The 14,273-nt window shown below is 35.4% G+C and overlaps 1 protein-coding gene across 6 annotated transcripts in view; it reads left to right on the top strand.

The window, feature by feature from the left end:
• Positions 1–14,273, top strand: part of HSF2 (heat shock transcription factor 2) — a 38,215-nt gene that overhangs the window by 20,084 nt on the left and 3,858 nt on the right. For 3 of the 6 annotated variants that reach the window (XM_027087429.1, XM_027087411.1, XM_027087427.1), the window contains 6 exons: positions 2,489–2,550; positions 3,454–3,541; positions 5,074–5,222; positions 5,642–5,881; positions 6,540–6,645; positions 12,262–12,315. In XM_027087429.1, the coding sequence (XP_026943230.1) occupies positions 2,489–2,550; positions 3,454–3,541; positions 5,074–5,222; positions 5,642–5,881; positions 6,540–6,645; positions 12,262–12,315 (699 nt within the window). The remainder of the gene's footprint in view (positions 1–2,488; positions 2,551–3,453; positions 3,542–5,073; positions 5,223–5,641; positions 5,882–6,539; positions 6,646–12,261; positions 12,316–14,273) is intronic. The other 3 variants (XR_003428809.1, XM_027087419.1, XM_027087431.1) reach the window with 1 other exon arrangement.

Genomic DNA, 14,273 nt, shown 5'->3' with positions numbered 1-14,273 from the left:
ATAGTGTTATGACTGAAAGGATATGGGTGTAGTGGAGCAGGGTTAGAACACAGAGATGAATGGTAGCTGTACCCTTTGGCCCATAGTCAAAATAGGTATACTGATTTTTAAAAATAAGTATGCAGGTGAAGGTTGAATGTAGGATTCAACTTTAAGTGTTTAGTCCAAGTACATGTATTTTTAAAACTTTCATATTTGATTCCAACTTGAAGCCCTGTTTAAGAATACCTGATTTTAAATGATAGGTGTACCTTAACCTGTGCTTTATTTTTAAAATCTGTTAATCTTTTTCAGAAAACAATGTTCTGGTTAAATATCAACTCACAATACTCCATAATTTGTTGGGTTTTTTTTTTTTTTGAAAGCAAGGATAGTTGATAAAATACTTATTTAACATTTCAGTTTTTCATGAAATCTAACATTCTTTCTGCTCAAATTTGAGTTTGAATCTATGTGTTTTAGTGGGGTTAGGGAGTTTACATAATTCATGATGACAGGTGATAATTTTTTCTCTATTCCTGGAATTTGTTTCTAATTCTGCCATTTACTGTTTGGCCTTGGATTAATTGGAATAATATATGGGAGGTGTCTTTATAGAACTTGTCAGCTAAAGAAGTCCAATGATGTAAATGTTAAATGCCTCATCTTCTCCTTCAGGAAACGAACTCTACAACATAATGCCAAAGTGTCAGAAGAGAACTGAAATACACAGCAAATTTCAGGAGAAATTTAGCCAGAGATTCATGTTCTTGTAAATTCAGCCAACTAATGTTTTAAGAATTTTCCCTAACACTTTTTTATAAATTAACAAAAGTAATTGGACTATTTCATAGATATCTTTAAGGTTAAATGTTGTCTTTTCATCAGGTGTCAGCATTTTCTTTTGAATAAGCAATTTAGTGGCTAACCTCCTTTTCATAGACTCTAATGCTGTCTGACTCTTCAACTAAAATGTCTATATTTTTCTCCATGGCAAAGTTAATACTGATTGTAAGGCAAACCATTTAGTAGCCTCGTTTGGGGGAGAATTACAAAATTAAAGCTATACGGTGTGTATTTTCAATGGACAATTCTCTATTTTAATTGTGTAATTATATTTCATAAAGCTTGTACAAGGAACTCTTCTGCAGAGTCTAAATAGTCATCAGTCACTTGGCCTTTATTCATAACATCTCAGTGATATACTGCTGCTTTTTTTAAAATAAATTTTTTAAAAAAATATATATCTTTGGCTGCCTTGGGTCTTCGTTGCTGCACGCAGGCTTTCTCTAGTTGTGGCGAGCGGGGGCCACTCTTTGTTGTGATGCTCAGGCTTCTCATTGCGGTGGCTTCTCTTGTTGTGGAGCACGGGCTCTAGGCACACAGGCTTCAGTAATTGTGGCATGTGGGCTCAGTAGTTGTGGCTCGTGGGCTCTAGAACGCAGGCTCGGTAGTTGCAGCGCACGAGCTTTGTTGCTCCGTGGCATGTGGGATCTTCCTGGACCAGGGCTCGAACCCATGTCCCCTGCATTGGCAGGCGTATTCTTAATCACTGCGCCACCAGGGAAGCCCCTATACTGCTTTTAATAGTTTACTTTTTTAACTCCTTTAGGCAGTATAATTTCAAGACATACCCTAAACCAGTTCTCACATTCATATCAGTATCACTTGGAGGTCTTGCTAAACAACACATGTTGCTAGACCTCATCCTCAGAATTTAAGATTCAGCAATTCTGGAGTGAGGCAGAGAATTTGCATATTTAAAAAGCTCCTAGGCCAGTGCCGCTGGTCCATGGACCACACTTTAAGAAACACTATCATAAAATATGAAGGATTGTTTGCATGTCTTGATCTGTTTAATAGTCTTTTTCTAAATTTAATCGGACTCTGAAGATTAAATCAGCTTCCCGTGATTGTCATCAGGAAGCTTTGACAGATGTTCAGTGTCTCAATAATAATTTTTCTAGAGTTAGCCAATAAACTTTTTCTAACTTGAAAATAGTAAGATCTATTCTGAGAGAGTTGGCAGTTTCTTTTGCCTCTAATTGTATTACCTGGTATAAGAAAAATATCTGTCAAACATCAGTTTTCTTTTCTGCGTCATAATCTTCTTGAAAGAATTTTAAGTAAAAATAGGGATCTGTATCCAGGCATGCTTGGTACTTATCAAGACAAATAATTGAACTGAATATTTGATAGATAAATAGGTGGATGGGTGGGTAGGAAGCTAGATATATAGATAGATAGATGGGTAGATGGATGTCCTAGGTACCTCTATATCTTAGGTAGCAGCAACTTTATCACAGGTTGTTCTTCTGCCTGGATGCTGGTACATTTCTTTAAATATCATTGTAAGATGCATCCAAATTTAAAATGTTAATATGTGAGAAACTATGTGACTTAGAATAGAGGACATACAGTACCTGCATTAATTTTATAAGACTTGTAATATAGACTAAAGAATTAAGAATCTATGATGGAATATTTCTTATTTATATTTTCCTTTTAGATTGTCCAGTTTATTGTTACATTGGTTCAGAATAACCAACTTGTGAGTTTAAAACGTAAAAGGTAAGATTTTATGATAATACATTTTGACCTATCTATAGACAACCAAACGTTAGAATTTAATCATGAATGGTTTACATTTGCTGAGTGTATGCGTGTTGTCCCAGATGAACAGTCCTCCCTTGTTAAATTATACTTCTAACATTTCAAGAGTGGTGGTGTTTCCTACTATTGTCATCTTGCTGTTTTTGAAAGATTAGAATAGGCTAAATGGTCGTTTTACATACATACGGTTTATAAAGAGTTCATCTTTCATTCACATTAGCAAATTATTGTAGCATTAGTCCTCAGTGAGAGAAACTCTGAAAGAGAGGATACATGCTGAAAAAAGCATAAAAAGTTTTTACTTGATATCTCATGTTTAATCCACTCACAAGGGTCTTTAAAAACCTGTACATTGACCATGGGTTGTGATACCCATAAATGTCAGTAACTACCTTTGTCACAATTAAAACATAAGGAAAACAGTGGACAAAGGAATAGGTAGAAGGAGAAAAAGATTATCTTGTAAGGCAAAGGATTTTAGCAGAGCTTGGTTATACTTACAGCTTATGCTGTAGAATTAACTCTACTTCCATTGAGTCTTTGCGATATTACCTACTTTTTACTATGTAAGAACCATAAAGAGTTATGTAGTTCAGTCAGCAATGAAGTATATTTGGGGAGAGTAATTTATAGTGTTTATTATAACAAAGATAACACAGAAGAATGGAGAAGTAAAAGCCGTGGATACACTATCCCCCATACCCCTCCAAAGAGGTAATTGTTTTTAAGAGTTTCTTGTGTACTGAAATTTTTTATTCATTATTAAAATGAGTGTGTTTATATGTGGCTAAATTATTAGAAGCAATTTAAACTCCATGTATGTTTGCTCACTGAACTTCATGTATATCTTCTGATTTTCAGACCTCTACTTCTAAACACTAATGGAGCTCAAAAGAAGAATTTGTTTCAGCACATAGTGAAAGAACCAGCTGATAATCACCATCATAAAGTAATTTTTAAAATTCTGTTTTATATTTATTATCTCAAACTAAATTTTATTACAGCAGTATGTCATGCATTTGAAAAAGTTTAGTGAATAATCTAACTGTTCATCCTCCAGCTTTTAAATCATGACATTTTTTATCATTTGCTCTAGATTATTTTAAGAGATAAACTATTACAGATACAGTTGTCTCAGTTACCTGTTCCCAAGTTCATTTTTCTCTCCCTCTCCCGTCTCCCCTGTCACCCAGAGATAAATCACTATCTTGAAGTAGTATGTGTCATTCCCATGGCCGATTGATGTGTGAATCCATGAATAATATTTGGTATTATTTTGCATATGTCTAAGCTTTATATAAATGATATTATTTTGTACATATCATTTTGCAGTGTGGCCTCTTTCACTTGGTCTTGCTTTTGAGATTTATTAAACATAGAGATTTAGTTGATCTTAACTACTATATGAGATTAATTGAATATTATGATAATGTAATTATGCACTTGTCCGTTGGTTATTTTAAGTTGTTTCCAACTTTTATTATAAATGTGTACAGACCTAGACTCTTTTACTGTAGCAATTTCAAAAAAATATTTTTGTTTACCTTCATTTTTTCACAAGCTCTCTGGGTAAATTGTCAAACTTATACCCAGTGGCAATTAGTTGAGTCCAGACTTCTTTTAATATCTGATTATCATTGTTACTTTCAAATCTTAGAATTCTAAATACTGCTTTAGATTTATTATTAAAGTATTGAGATTTTTGTTCTCAGGCAAGTCAGAGTTAACCTGACATCTGGTTCCTCTTCCCACTGTTTAAATTATCAGGCATACCTGTTTTTAGGATTGAAGACTCATGTAAATGGGTGAAGATTTCTTAATTTAACTTGATTTGCATCTTTTGCCTCTATATTATCTAGAGTTGAAATTGATAGAATTTTCTATTATAATAATGACTTTAGTTTGCTTTGGAGAATTGAATGTTTTTTTATTAGTGTATCCATGGTCTGAATATAGCTGTAGCTGAATTTAAAAAAATAATAATTGCTAAAATGCCAGACTGACATTTAGCTGTGGAATAGTTGAAGTGTTTTTTTCCCCCTTTTAAAGAAACCATTTAATGAGTAAGAATAAAACATGGCGTCAAACAGAGTAGCTTGAGATGAAATAATCCCCATCAGCCCAGTGGCCATCTGGTTATGTTCGAGATTTCTGATGAAGTCCTAAGACTTTTTTACTCTTTGGGTATAAAAAATCTTTAAAATTTGAAGATCTTTTCATAGAAACATTCTGAGGCATGTCATCTTTAATGTCCCTTACAGTAAAAGAAATAGTTAAGTAGCATGCAGATAATACATCTCATACCTCTGTAAATTGGTACTTCTAATACCAATTTAGTGTATAAGTCCCATAAGGGCAGAAAACATATCTGTTTTGCTTACCATCGTATCTCAGTGCCCAGTTAACATTTTTTAAATGGTATGTTGTTTAGTAGTCAAAATAATTTCAGTTTTTTGATATATTTTCTACCTGATTTTTTAGGTTCCACACAGTAGGACTGAAGGTTTAAAGCCAAGGGAGCGGATTTCAGATGATATCATTATTTATGACGTTACTGATGATAATGCAGATGAAGAAAATATCCCAGTTATTCCAGAAACTAATGAGGATGTTATATCTGATCCCTCCAAGTAAGGAGATTGTGAAATACAATTTTTGAAAATATTACTCTTTTTTTGTCAGAGATCTAAATTTAAAACTACTTTATTCTTTGATAAACTAATATCTGACTCATATTTTAATTATTGAACTGAAAAATTAAGCCAAATTATTCAAGCACATAACCCCCCTCCCTCCAGCGAAAAGACTCCCAGCAAAAAGTAATGAGAATTCATTCTTATTTTTAAAGCTTGGAGTTAAAGACCTTTAATTGATTCTTTGTGGTCTTATATTATATGAAGTATCAATATTTTCATTAAACTACACACCCAAGAAAAGCCTTTTGACAGGTGGTTTGGGGAGAGAGTTTCCATGGAGAGTGACTGGATAGGGTGAATTTATTGAATTAGTCTGAGAATGTAATTGGTTATTTCTCATATTGCTGATCTAGCTGTAGCCAGTACCCTGATATTGTCATTGTTGAAGATGACAATGAAGATGAATATGCACCTGTCATTCAGAGTGGAGATCAGAGTGAACCAGCCAGAGAATCCCTAAGTTCAGGCAGTGATGGCACCAGCCCTCTCATGTCTAGTGCCGTCCAGCTAAATGGCTCATCTAGTCTGACCACAGAAGATCCTGTGACCATGATGGATTCCATTTTAAATGATAACATCAATCTTTTGGGAAAGTGAGTCTCATCTAAAGGTTGTCTAAGTTTACTTGCTTTCTTTGTTTACTTCACATGTTCTTTTTCTCTTTGAATGATTTTCCTTTCAGGTTATGAACCTATGTAGTCAACCTTTCTGTTCTGGTTAGTGCTGAGCTCTGCAGATGGTATTTTGAGAAAGATTTAATTATCCCAAGAGCAGTCTTGGGATCTTCTTGTCAATTCCTCAGATTTCTGTAATGAAATACTTGGTTTTGAATGTCTTAAAAAAGTGTGTATGATTGTGTGTATTTGTGTTTTTATCAGGACTGTGGAATAATACAATCTCTATGAAGGAACTTATTTTATAGCAAAGGAAAACTAGAAGTTAGTAGCAATATAACCAGTAGTAAGAGGTTAAACATTTTATAATTTATAGTATAGAGGAAAAAGATAAATCAGACTGGGTTATTGCAGAACCTTTTTTCTTTAAATACTAAAGTTTTGTATAAAGGCTGTGGGTTCTCAATTAACCAAGTTTTTTTGAATCCTAAATAGTGAATAGGATCTCTTAAGGTTAAGAATTGGTAAGGATTCAGCAATTGCTAGGAATATTTTGCCTAGCTAGACTGCAGTGTGATTTTAAACATAAAAGCAAGGAAACCTAATATTTGATTTTTTTAAAATCTTTTTTCCTTAGGGTTGAGCTGTTGGATTATCTTGACAGTATTGATTGCAGTTTAGAGGACTTCCAAGCCATGCTGTCAGGAAGACAGTTTAGCATAGACCCAGATCTCCTGGTCGAAGTAGGTACTTTGAATATTCTTTGTTGTACCGGCAGTTTGTGTATTTATGTATAGTATTTATAAATCAGTGCATCATATTCTTGAATTCTACACTGTTTTTGCAGTTTATTTTTTTAAATGAATGGTTTTGTTTATTAGAATGAACAGATGGGTTCAGGAAAGTGAAGGAGGGAGATCATTATTTGTCTCTGAGTAGAAGTTCAGTTAATCCCTGTGTAACAACATATCAACTCTGTTCAACAGTACTATTAAATCCAGGTCTTGTCTGGACTTGTTGCTGTGTTATGTTTTGCTCTAGAGTAAATTGTCACTGAATAGAAATCAGTGCAAATAGTGTAAATAATTAGCCAGGAAACAGCATGGAAGCACTTCTTAATACTTTGGGAATTAATGTTTTTCAGTCAAATGTATTATATGTTATTATATTTAAAAATTTTTTGGATTGAGTCCTAAGATTCCCCTATTCCAGTCCTCACCACCACCTATATGAACTTGATTCCTATGTTGTCTGGACTTTGAATCCTTGTCTATCATTTCTGGTACTAACCTTGCTCTCTTTTCTCTTGTTACTACCACTCCTCTCTCTCTTACCTGAAGCTTTCTATGTGGCCTGGTTTCATCCAGATAAATCTTGTTCTTTCCCCTATTTCCATTTCCTGTTGTGAACATTTTCTGTTGTGTTATTTTTTTTTTTTGCGGTACGTGGGCCTCTCACTGTTGTGACCTCTCCCGTTGCGGAGCACAGGCTCTGGATGCGCAGGCTCAGCGGCCATGGCTCACGGGCCCAGCCGCTCCGCGGCATGTGGGATCTTCCCGGACCAGGGCACGAACCCGTGTCCCCTGCATCGGCAGGCGGACTCTCAACCACTGCGCCACCAGGGAAGCCCCTGTTGTGTTCTTTTACTTGAAAAGTTTTGTTGTTCTTTGTTTTGCATTTTTTTCCTTAAAATACAGCTTCTCTCACATCAGAGGATTCTACAGTTTGTCAGTGTCACATGACTTATTTTTCCTAAATCATCAGTGCCTCACAGGATGGATTTCACCTTCTTTGAAGATTTCCTTTCCATGTTATTCTCTTAACTGAATTCAACATCCATGTTAATGACCTATTTGGACTTGTTTAACAGTAACTTGACAGCCCTTCTTGATTCTATCAGTCTTTGTCCCCAATCTGAATCCAGAGACCTTTTAGAATATCTCTCCCTTAGATCACTAAGAAGGAAATAAAATCCTGTAATTCTGACTCTACATATCCTCACAGTCTTCAAGTAGGTCATTTTAATTTAACTTTGGAACAGTTATCACGTTCTTTTGTCCTCACGACCTTATCCAGCCAACACTTCCCTATTCACAGAGCATAATTCACCATGCCCTGATACTCTCATCAGCTGTGGAATCTCATATCCTTTCTTCTTAGAGGAAGTACTTCCTTTTTAAAGCCAGTTTGTACACCTGCCCCCCGCTTCTCTGTTTTTCTCTCTCTATCCTTGATCTTTTCCAACTGCCTTCAGTGGGTACAGATCATCTCCATTTTGAAGTGTTGCTCTGCTCATTTACCATTCTGCTTCTCCAATCCTTTTACTACAAAACTGTAGAAATGAGTGGCTGTATTCGTTACTTTTTTTTTTTCACTCTATATTTCCTTTGAAACCCTGGATTGTCTTGCTTATTTACTCAAAGCCTGTGCTGTCTTGGTATATCCACTGTAAGTAGCCTGCAGCTTTTTTTTTTTTTTTTTTTCCTTCAAATTAGGCCACTGGGCTAGTGGAAGAAGGTTTGTTTTGAATCAGACAGATTTGGGTTCCATTTTTGGCTCATGTTACTTACTAGCTAAGTTATTAATCTTGGGAAAGTTAACCTCTCTTGCTCAGTTTCCCCATCTGTTAAATATGGCTGATGCCTGACATGAAGGGCTTTTGTAAGGATTATAAGTAATTAACACTATTACTGTTTAACACTATTGATTTTCTACTGTAGAACTTTTCCTGTTGATTTTAAAGGCACTGGACCTCTTTGTTCTCTTCCTATCTCCCTAACCATTCTGTTTCCTCTAAGAGCTTTTCTTTTTCTTGCTGTCTTCTACTTGTGGATATTCCCCAAGGTACCCAGTCTTTTATCCTGTTTTTTCCTACCTCTCTTCTTTTTTCTATCCTGCCTCTCTGGAGGGATTTTAGCTTGTAGGATTGCTCTCAAATGTATATCTCCAGCTCTTAATATTTTTTAAAGTAACCTTTGCTTGAATTCTAATTCCATGCCTTTGGGATCATCAGTTAGATCTTGCCTTAAATTATTTGTTTTTAACACCAAACCTTTGTTTATTTTCTAAACTAGCTACCTTTTTAAGCTTTATTTTCTGTAGTGGTATCAGTCTTCTGTTACCCACACAGGATAGTAATCACAGTAATCTTGGTTTCTTTATCTCCTTGTTCACCAAGCCTGTGTATTTTCCAAAATAACATTCACAAACCATCCCTACTTTCTTTTGGGTTGGCCAGAAAGTGCCTTCGGTTTTTAAGTAAAAATAAGACAATTTTTCATTTTCACCAAGAACTTTATTGAACAATGTATTCACCATTTTGTTCCACTACCTTCTGCCATTTTTCATACACTTTCATAATTCCATCTTCCCAAAACTTTTTATCTTTTTGAGCAAAGAACTATTCCAGGTGCCTTTTACAGTCTTCCAGGGAATTGAATATTTTTCCATTAAGAGAATTCTGTAAAGATCGAAGTAAATGGAAATCTGAAGGTACAATATCTGGAATATGGCTGATGAATCCGAACTTCCCAGCCAAGCTGTAACAGTTTTTGCCTGGATATCAAAGAAACATGTAGTCTTGCGTTATCCTGATGGAAAGATTATGAAGTTTCTGTTGACTAATTCTGGATGCTTTTCGTCATGTGCTGCTTTCAGTTGGTCTGATTGGGAGCAGTACTTGTTGGAATTAATCGTTTGGTTTTCCAGAAGGAGCTCATAACAGAGGACTCCCAGTCCCACTATATACACAACATCACCTTTGGATGAAGACAGGCCTTTGGTGTGGTTGGTGGTGGTTCATTTCACTTGCTGCATGATCTCTTCTGTTCCACATTATTGTACAGTATCCACTTTTCATTATTGTATGGTATCCACTTTTCATCACAATTTGTTTGAAAAAGGAATGTTTTCTTTACATTTAAGTAGAGAATCGCATGTAGAAATATGTTCGAGAAGGTTTTTTCACTTAACATATGTGGAACCCAAACTTCTAAGCGATTAACATACATATTAACATAACAAACTTCATAGTGACTTTCAATGCTCAATTTGAATATTTTGAATATGTCAGCTATCTGCCACGTGGTGTAATGTTGCTTGTTCTAATTAATGTCTCGATTTGATCGCTATCAACGTCAACTGGTCTACCCAACCGTGGAACATCATCCAGCAAGAAATCTCCAGCACGAAACTTTGCAAACTACCTTTGACACGTTCAGTCAGTCACAGCACCTTCTCCATACACTGCACAAATCTTTTTGTGCATTTCAGTTGCGTTTTTACCTTTCTTGAAATAGGGAAGCATAATATGCTGAAAATGTTGCTTTTTTTTCTTCCATCTTCAATATTAAAATGACTACATAAGAATTCACCAATTTTAATTTTTTTTTTAAATGCACGCTGATATGACAGCTGTCACAATACAGTCTAGCAAGATTGTTTCAAATGAAGTTAAAGACAACTAAGTGCTACTAGAGCCATCTTACAGAAAAACCAAACGAACTTCTGGGCCAACCCAATATTTTCACTGTTGCCTCTCATCTAAGACCTTCATTGTTTATTTCATCCTTGAATTTTGGGGTATTGTCATAAAAAATCTACCCATAGGTTGCCTTATTCTCTGAGATGGCAAAGATGGTAAGAACGTGTGTGAGTAATAAGTATGCTGAGAAGCTCATGGGTTCTTGCTGCAGAGTTCAGTACAAGTGACCCAGTGTGGAATCAGTAGGAGAGACTTGACGTTAGAATTCAACTCTGTCAGCTCCTCATACATGATCTATTTTCCTGCTTCAGACCATGCGTCTGCTGGGAATACATGAAGGTATCCCTGAGTCAGTGGGTAGAGGGATTGAGGCAAAGAAGGAGTGAGGAGTTTATACTGCTGGTCCTCCTCAGATGCCACTCTCAGTAGGGACAAAATCTGGTCAGGCCTCTGAGGCAAGTACAAGCTGAACTGGTAGAGATGGGCAGTGATGTATAGTTACCTACTCTTAAGAAACTGAGTCTCTTCCTCTTCATGGATCAGTAGGAGGAAAAGTTATGAAAGGAAGAAATGTTAATGAAAGGAAAAGAAGAGCTGGGGATATTTTTAGGGCCACAATGAATGTGGAACTTTAAGGAAAGGAATCAGTGTTTAGAGAGGGTGGAGGAGCGTCTCTGCATTTCATTCTATCCTGCAAACCATTTGGTGTGCTCATTCTCTTAAAATGCTTTAGTCAGTATATTTCATTACTCAGGCCACTCCCAAGTCTCTTATTGCTGACAGAATGTCCTGTCCATTCATTGGCCTTGCCGTACCTTTTGAACCTTATGTATACAACTTACTATTCAACTCAGGACTTCTGCATTATTTGGACTTACCATCTTATTTGTAGAACTTACCTCACAACCATTTCTTCCTCTCTGTTGTTGCTAATGCTGTAACAATGTACTCCTTCATCCTCTCCTTTCTAAGTCCTAACCATTCTCCAGGAACTACATGTCACATAGTTTTATCAAGACTTTTTGTTTCATCTGAGGGACGGGGTGTGTGTGTGTGTCTGTTTTCCTTTCTCTTAGCTCCTTAGTACTTTTGAGCCCCACCATCCATTATTATTGTAATACTGGATTGTATCTGATCATATGTTGCTATTTGATGTTATTCTTATTTTGCCTTTTAGATTGTAAGCTCCTGGAGAGCAGGAATAGTGTCTTCATCTTGTATTCTTCATGATGTCATTTATTTCTTAGATACTCAGTAAATCCCTGTGGACTGGATGACTTTGAAGCTTATGACATAAACAAAAGTTATGTTTGTAAAGTGGCTGGTCTGAGGAGTGCAGTAAGCAGTAGGCAGTGGTCTTTGCATTTATGGCTTCCCTTGCTAGGTGAGGTGAAAAGAACCAACATGGAGTTAAGCCATTTGGTCGGAGGGCTCTACTTGAGGTGTAATTTAGGAACCACTGTCATAGAGCAGATTCTATAAGTTTATCACATAATTAGCAGGTAGTCAGTGAAGGCTCTTGTCAGGGCAAGGGACTCAGCCCTGGGTGCCATTTAAGGCCAGAGGCTTTTCGGGAGGAAAAAATAAAGGAAATGAAGGAGAGGGGAGGTGGGGAAAACCACTATTTGTCTCAAGTGATTTACCCTACTACTTTATAGAATAGAAATTCTTAAAACAGCTAATGCATGGGCTAGCTTGCTCTGCTTTTGTTCGTTTTTCTTTCCGCTTTTCTCTTCCAAACTTGCTTTACTATATGGAAACTTCCTAGTGCAGGAGCTACATCTTTTCACCCAACATGGCTGTATAGAAATTTTGAACACACAGTTAATTTTTTTAAAATATTTTTTAAACTTATCTTTCTTGTTTGGTCTTTCAGCTTTTCACTAGTTCTGTGCAGATGAATCCCACAGATTACATCAATAATACAAAAGTAAGTTTTAATTTGTGTTGCTCAGGACCCGTAGCTGTAAGAATTTGAAAACAGTCCTAGTAAGTAGAGAGCAGTATCACTCCCAGTTACAAAAAGCATTTTATATTCTTACCTAATAAATGTGATCAAGATAATAAAATTCTAGATGAAAAATTAGCTTTTGGTTATGGGGTGAATCATTGCCCAATTCTTCTGTGCCTTGTGCTGTTAAGTACCAGTGTGAAATCAGCCCTCAATGTGCTGGGAGATAAACTGACTAAATTTGGCATATTCAGGTATATCACTGAAAAAAATTATTAGAATATGATTTCTTCATGTTCTGTGTCTTCATTTTACATTCTTATTCCATCTATTAAAAACTTCTCAGCATTTTTTTATTGAAAATTTAAGGGTACCCATATTTTAAAATAAGTTCCTTCATTTTATTAGTATACAGTAAAAGCACAGGGATTTATACTATTTGTAGGTAAGGTGAGTTGAAACAGTGAAGTACGGATTTTGGACTTTTTTTTTAAGTAATTGTTTTATTTTCTTAAATGTATAGTACCTGCAGTTGGGATTAGCAGATGTTAACAAATTCTTTAGAACTGGTTTTTAATGAGTAATAAGAACAGTGTGAAGTTGTTAGAGCAGACCTTTAGAAATCATTCTGTTTCGTTGTATAGCTTATTGTCTTGAGTAGGTATATACTTCATTTATCTTGTATTTATACCAAATTGTTCTGTAATCCCTGTTTTTCATTGAATAAAAAGGTAAATCAGGTCCCCTGAAATGTGTACAAATTCTAGATTAGTGGAATCAAAATTTTTATTTGTGTTCTTTATAGTAAAAAATGAACACATATTAAATAAATATGAGGTATTAGAGTGAGGAGGTGGAATTTTTCTGACCATTGTCATGTGTGAGGATGGCCTGACCACATTTTCTGCATTTTCAAAGTTATAGCCTGGGTAACTTAAAGTTGAAGGAATTTGTGAATTTTTGAACTAGAAGGTTGATTATACATTCAGTATTTGGATGATTTATATCAGGGGTTATCATACTTTTTCTGTGAAGACTAAATATTTTTGGTTTTGCATGAAGCCAGGTGTTCTCTGTCACAACTAGTCAACTGCAATTTGTAGTGCAAAAGCAGCCGTAGACAATACATAAAAGAATGAGTATGGCTGTGCTTCTGTAAAACTTTACTTTCAGTAAAGTCAGGATGCTGAATTTGGCATTTGGACTATAGTTTGGCTAGGTTTATATTATAAGAATCTGTGGACCACGTCAGTACTGTGTTTCAGTAAATATATTATTGAATGTGAGACCTTAAGTTGAATGAACCCATATCATGCATTCATTTAGTGAATGTGCTGTACTGTTTGTTTATTGTTAGACATTGAGTCGTTCTCTATTCTTGAATCATCTCCTGTTCCCAGAAGCTTTTAGAAATAGCAGTTAAACAGCAAGTTTACGTATTGCTCTATAGAAAAATTAAAACGGAGAGTGATTCTTTTTATCATAGTTTTAGAATCTAGATTGTTTTTAAATAATTGACACATCAGCTGTCATTCCCTTGCTCATGACAGGTATTATGTGACATGTATTACAGCACTCTTTACTAATGAGTCAGGATGCCTTATACTCGTCACTGTAGCAGTCTAAGTGGTCACTACTAATAAGCAACAGTTTGTATGGGAGATGAAACCCATTTGTCATCCTGGTTCTAATATGCATTTAGAATAACAAGAGTGGCATCCTTGGAAAATACCTATTTTAGGAAGTAGAAAAATACAGAAGGTATTATTTCATTAATGTTTATTTATAGTGAATGCTAAATGAGAAATATTTTAATGTAAATTTTGGTGGAAGTTTAAGTAGTTTTTATTATGTCTTGGAGTCATTATTATCTATGAAGCCTGGAAACTTGTACTGCTTAATTTTGTGATGAATATCAGGGAAATTATAGGAATTAG

Source organism: Aethalodelphis obliquidens, unplaced genomic scaffold (genome assembly GCF_003676395.1).
Source record: "Aethalodelphis obliquidens isolate GAN/ISIS:26980383/991018 unplaced genomic scaffold, ASM367639v1 scaffold3, whole genome shotgun sequence".
Lineage (NCBI taxonomy): Eukaryota > Metazoa > Chordata > Mammalia > Artiodactyla > Delphinidae > Aethalodelphis > Aethalodelphis obliquidens.
Note: the sequence above shows the minus strand (reverse complement) of the source record. Positions and strands in the feature narration are given on the sequence as shown.